A 6,000-nucleotide genomic window follows, 5' to 3' on the forward strand; every position below is an offset into this window, starting at 1 on the left:
AGCAGATATCACTATAACTCAGGTTTCCTGCTTGGAAACCTGGGTGCTCTTTGCCAACCTGACTCCATTTAAGAGAATCTCAGGCTAAATCCACAGGAAGGATGACTTCCAGATACTTGATCTGGACTTTTTGGAGACAAATGGAACAGAGAAGAAGAATAAGAAAGGATATCCTAAGTGAAATGAGGGTTAGACAAATAAGGACAAAGAAAAGAAAACGCAGTGTTTGAAATTTATTCAAAAGCATAACAACTATGATGGACATAATTGGGATAACTCAGAATACTTGAAGGTGGATTCTGTACTAGATAATGGAACTTGTAACTACAGTAATGGCCATGTGGTTTTGCAGACCTTTGGTGTTATGTACTGAAAAGTGTAATATCTACCATGCTCACTTTCTGCTTCAATTTTTCATTAGGAAAAATAAATTTAAAACCTGCCAGAAAGGTTTTCTTTTCTTTTTCTTTTAAGAAATAGTTTTGTGCAATTGTTGCAACTTGGTACAGTTTGTGATTGTGAATAGGTAAGTGTCCAAGCTTTGGATTTGTTTTACACTTTTAAAGAGACTGTCTGCCACAAACACAAGGCTGCTTTTTATTTTATTTTTAATTATGGGGATGTACATGTGAGTATAGGTACTGGTAGCGGTCAGAGGTGCCCCTGGAGTTGGAGTTCCAAGCAATTGTGAGGAGCCACTAGCTGGAAACTAAACTTGGGTCGTCTTTTTAGGAGCTGTACCTTCTCTTAACCACTAAGTCATCTCTCTTGTCTCTCATGGTCTTTTGTATATTCTCCATCCCAAGTCCTTTTGTAAGGCAGTGTTCTACAAAGACTCATTCCTGTCTCTCCCTCTGTAGTTTACCACCCATAGTTCGAGGAGGGGCCATCGACAGATACTGGCCTACTGCTGATGGGCGCCTGGTTGAGTACGACATAGATGAAGTGGTATATGATGAAGATTCACCTTATCAGAACATTAAAATCCTACACTCAAAGCAGTTTGGAAATATTCTCATCCTCAGTGGTGATGTTAGTAAGTATCCCATTCCCACCCTCGTTGCATAAAAAAGTTCTGATGTATGTGGGCAGCCACTGCTTTCCTGAAAAAATGCCATTGTCTTGGATTTGTCTGAACTTAATTCTGACACTGCTATCTTTTAGGATTCACTTACATTGTATGAACCTATGGGTTGACTGGATGTTTGTGTAAACTTTGTCTTGAAATAGATTTTCCTTTGATGAGTAGTTAGAAAGTACAAGTTGCTGGAGTAAAAATAGCATTTTATTATGAAAAAATTCCAATCTTGTTGAAATAAGAGCGGCGGGGCTGCGTCCCTGGCACCCAGCCGCCCACATGGCTAGCTTATGCCCGAAATAATTACACGGAAACTGTATTCTTTCAAACACTGCCTGGCCCGGCTAGTTCCAGTTTCTTATTGGCTAGCTCTTACATATTAATCTAACCCATTTCTAATATTCTGTGTAGCACACGAGCTGGCTTACCAGGGAGGATCTTAACCTGCATCTGTCTGGAGCAGGAGAATCAAGGCGACTCAATGAATCAGCTTCTTTCTCCCAGAATTCTCTTCTGTCTACTCCGCCTACCTAATTTTCTGTCCTATGAGGGCCGAGGCAGTTTCTTTATTATAATTAACCAATGTCTTTCCTCCATCACAATCTAAGTAGACAAACTCATGCATTGAGCCTACAGGTACTCTCCATGGAACTTTGAGAATACCAATGAGTTAGCCAGTGTTGTTTCATCTAACCCCGCTGCATTTTGTATTACAATATTATCTTGAAAGTAGCTCCCAGATGGCATATCTTATCATCTTTAAAGGTATCATTTCTTTTAATTACTCAGAATATCAGCTCACTCTCAATATTGTATTTCTGTCTAAGTAACTTAGTTCTTTTTATCCTATGTGTCAGATGCATTACACTTGTGAAAACTACTCAATCAAAAAAAATCAAACTTGCACATTATGGACAGTTTTTGAAAGTTGGGAAATTTCCATTGCAAGCTAGATTTCAGCAGGTCAGGTGGTTTGTGTATTTGGGTAGAATGATCATTTGGGTCTCTTCTCCTCCCTAGATTTGGCAGAGAGTGACGTGGCATATACTCGAGCCATCATGGGCAGTGGTAAAGAAGATTACACTGGCAAAGATGTGCTGATCCTGGGAGGTGGAGATGGGGGCATATTATGTGAAATTGTGAAACTGAAACCAAAGATGGTCACTATGGTAGAGATATCCTTTACTGTATAAGAGAACAACTTCAGGGCCTGGAGAGAGAGGACTCACTCTTACAGAGGACCTGGGTTCAGTTCCAAGAACCCATTTGCTGACTAACAGCTATCTGTAACTCCAGTTCCAGTATATTTGATGCCTTTTTTTGGCCTCCGGGTAGCAGGCATGTATGTGGTGCATGTTTATAACAGCTGTGCACACTCATACGTATTTTTTAAAAGATAAAAAAGTTAGTGAGGGGGGAGAGAATGAGACAGAAACAGAACAAGGTAAATGATTTTGGTTCTCCTTTCTATGGCATCTTTGGACTTGAATTCCTTAGTGTGAAAATAAAGTCACCACAATACCTACTTTTTAACGTGTGATCCTCAGATGTCTGAACCTTTATGTTTTAGAGAAGATTTACTATTTCAGAATTCTTTGATATATTCGAATTCTCCTTAACCTGTTTCGGACATTGACCAAATGGTAATTGACGGATGTAAGAAATTCATGCGAAGAACATGTGGAGATGTCTTAGACAATCTTAAAGGAGACTGCTATCAGGTAATTATGCTTCCTTGGTAAGGTACTTTTAAGTTAAAATTAAAAATACATGAGAGATCAATTGGACCTGCACCTTTTATTATAATTGGTTAAGAAGATAGTTTCTTTCTTTGTGTGAATATATTATCTATTGATACTTAGAGAGTAGACAGTGTACAGTTACTGAAAGAAGCCTGCAGTGTGGACTCTATCAGGTTACTTTTCTTTATGTTATTGGAGATTAAACTTGGCCCTTCAGTATGCTAGGTCCCTACTACCACTGAGAGATGTCTCCAGCTCACATTAATCCTGGCATAGATGTCATGTACTTTTAAAATCTACCACCTTCTGTCGCTACTCTGAATAATACTTTGAAGTCTTGGTGTTTCAGAAGGAATTCAGATTTTTAATTGGTAGGTGTGTGGTTGATTAGCATGTTGCAAATAAGCAATTAGTTTCTGTCTTAACTTGTACTGTGCTTGAAAGTTGAGCAGCCACTCTGATATGTGGGGATGCATATATTTCATTCTCACAGACCTGAGGGCTTGTTAGAGCAAGATGCCCAAGCAAATACTTAATTGAATAGCATCTGAAATGTGCACCTCCAGATTGGTAAGCAATTTGGATGAGTGCTGTACTTTCAGGTGTCAATTATCTAGCACTTCTTCCTTTCCTAATGTATGCACATTTAAATTTGAATTTGTACTACATGCATGCTGATTTGAGGCAGGAATTCTACCTTAAAATGCAGTTATGATTTTTTTTTTTTGAGACAGGGTTTCTCTGTAGCTTTGGATCCTGTCCTGGAACTAGCTCTTGTAGACCAGGCTGGCCTCAAACACACAGAGATCTGCTTGCCTCTGCCTCCTGAGTGCTGGGATTAAAGGCGTGCATCACCACTGCCCAGCACAGTTCTGATTGTTTTGTGGGTCAAAGGGCAGGGCAAGAAATAGTACAGTTAGCTTATTCTGCTGGATAGATTCAAAAGGGATGGTAGAACTCAGCTCTGCGTAGCATTGAACTGCTTCACACTGAATTCAAAGTTACCCTTGTCTGATAAATAATGGACCAGACCCCTTCCTGCTGGATTTAATCCCTACACCATAACTTGTAGATGTTGTTCTATTATATTGGGAAGAGCTGAACCTTAGAAAGTTTAAAGGGATTTATTCAAGGTTGTGGAGGTCACTTTAGATCAGTGCAGAGTACAGGGAGTGCAGGATCCTGTCACCCTGCTTTTGGTTGTATGAATTGTATGTAAAAATTAAGGAAAGACAGAAGCACAAACAGAGCAACAACACAATCTAGTAGTGGTATGGTGAAAATGGGAAACTAACCAATATTCCCCTGAAATGGGATATCTGACCCTCGGGGCACAGATGGTGAGCCAGATGGTCAGATATGTGCAGCAAAGGTAAAAGACTGTTCTTTGTGGGATTTCTTTATTTTGTGTTTAGTTGGTACATATCGAAAGACTGTTGACAAAAGAATGTTAAAGCCACCTGGTATAGGAACTTAATAAATCACTTATCACATCTTGTTTCTATTCAATGGCTCTTTAGGGTAGCAGTAGTCAGTGTCTCCGAAGGAACACTAGGGGGAGTCTGGACTTTTGGTGCAAAGGGTTCTGAAGCTCTCAAGCAGGGTGGGAGCCTTATCTGGGAAAAGACAGACCCACCTGAACACTACCAAAGGCAACAATCCATTAAAATGCTGTTTTCAGAAAGGCAGAGATTTTTACATATGTTTAAACAACTACTCTGGTTTACATTTGTTTCAGGAACAAAAAATACTTCTTTTATAATGACAGTAATCTTAATACTGACTAAACTAAAGGTACTATGCCTAGAAAACTAAGGATGGATTACTTATGTGTATGTATACATTCTGTTTATGTACACATACAAAATTATCAAGTAAAATAAAGTTCAATTTAGTGACTTTTAAAAAAGTTCTGTGTTATACTCAAATAGAATTTAGTTTTAAAAATTTAAAAATGAGAATTTTCAGAAATTTGTTATTAGACTGTTTGAAATGGCTTAGTGGGTAAAGGCACTTGTCTCCAAACCTGACAACCTCAATTTAATCCCTAGGACTCATAGTGGAGGGGAGAACCTACTCGGACAAGGTGTCTTCTTTGTTTACACACATACAGATACACACACACACACACACACATGCACTCATGCACGCACATAAAGATATTGCATTAGAGGGATTCCACCAAAACATAATAGAAAATATCAGAGATTTAATTTTAATAAGTAAATGATAACGTAAAAATTATAGTAAGTGTCAAAAAGTCATTTTAATTGGAAATAGGAACCAAATTATGGATGCTGCGTATCTGAGTTTATGCTTATTTTTGAAGCCACTAATAAGTAAGGTGGAAGTCATAAAATAATAAAATCAAATAATTATGGAATAAAAATGATTAGAAAAATCCAAGAAATTTACCTTGATAATTACTTGGGCTTCTGAGAAATTGGTTCAGTGATTATAAAGATTTAAGTGATTTAGGAAGGCTTAATTTTTTTCTTTCTGCTGAATGCAAAACACTGAAAGGAAATTGGGAGGTGTGTGGCAGGAAATCCTACTGAAAATAATCTGCTAAATGAACTTAGCAAGAGGTATTATGAGGCTGTGGTGAGCTTTGTGATTTGACTGAAAGACATGAAATGGAGTCTGTGGAAAGGCATGGGATATCTTGTGCCTGGTGATAGCAGAACAGTTTCCATTGCTTCTCATTTGTTCTTCTAATTCTCATCAGAACCAAGGGAGTGAGGCCAACTGATGTTTTCAAAGTTGCTCTTAGTAAAGTAAATGTCTAAAAATAGCCAAGGGAACTTAAGAGAACAATTATTGTTGAAGGAGACTTGTTTTGATTGCTAATTTACTGTAGTCCTGTAATCAAGTAGGAAGTTGGACACAGACTGTGTAGACAGATAAGAGGAATATTGTGGGAACTTGAACTTATGTGAAGTATGTGTTAAGTAACAACCTGCTAACATACTGCTAACATATGATCCCAGATGGATTCCTTTCCTTTCCTTTCCTTTCCTTTCCTTTCCTTTCCTTTCCTTTCCTTTCCTTTCCTCTCCTCTCCTCTCCTCTCCTCTCCTCTCCTCTCCTCTCCTCTCCTCTCCTCTCCTCTCCTCTCCTCTCCTCTCCTCTCCTCTCCTCCCCTCCCCTCCCCTCCCCTCCCCTCCCCTCCCCTCCCCT

General features: G+C 38.8%; 1 protein-coding gene across 10 annotated transcripts in view; it reads left to right on the forward strand.

Moving 5' to 3' along the window:
* Sms (spermine synthase) overlaps positions 1 to 6,000 on the forward strand; it is a 51,650-nt gene that overhangs the window by 33,232 nt on the left and 12,418 nt on the right. For all 10 annotated transcript variants that reach the window (XM_050164376.1, XM_050164378.1, XM_050164382.1 and 7 more), the window contains 3 exons: positions 861 to 1,036; positions 2,099 to 2,253; positions 2,710 to 2,799. In XM_050164376.1, coding sequence (XP_050020333.1) covers positions 861 to 1,036; positions 2,099 to 2,253; positions 2,710 to 2,799 — 421 coding nt within the window. The remainder of the gene's footprint in view (positions 1 to 860; positions 1,037 to 2,098; positions 2,254 to 2,709; positions 2,800 to 6,000) is intronic.

The sequence above is a fragment of the Alexandromys fortis genome, unplaced genomic scaffold, assembly GCF_014885135.2.
Source record: "Alexandromys fortis isolate MF-2015 unplaced genomic scaffold, M_Fortis_MF-2015_v1.1 scaffold_147, whole genome shotgun sequence".
Lineage (NCBI taxonomy): Eukaryota > Metazoa > Chordata > Mammalia > Rodentia > Cricetidae > Alexandromys > Alexandromys fortis.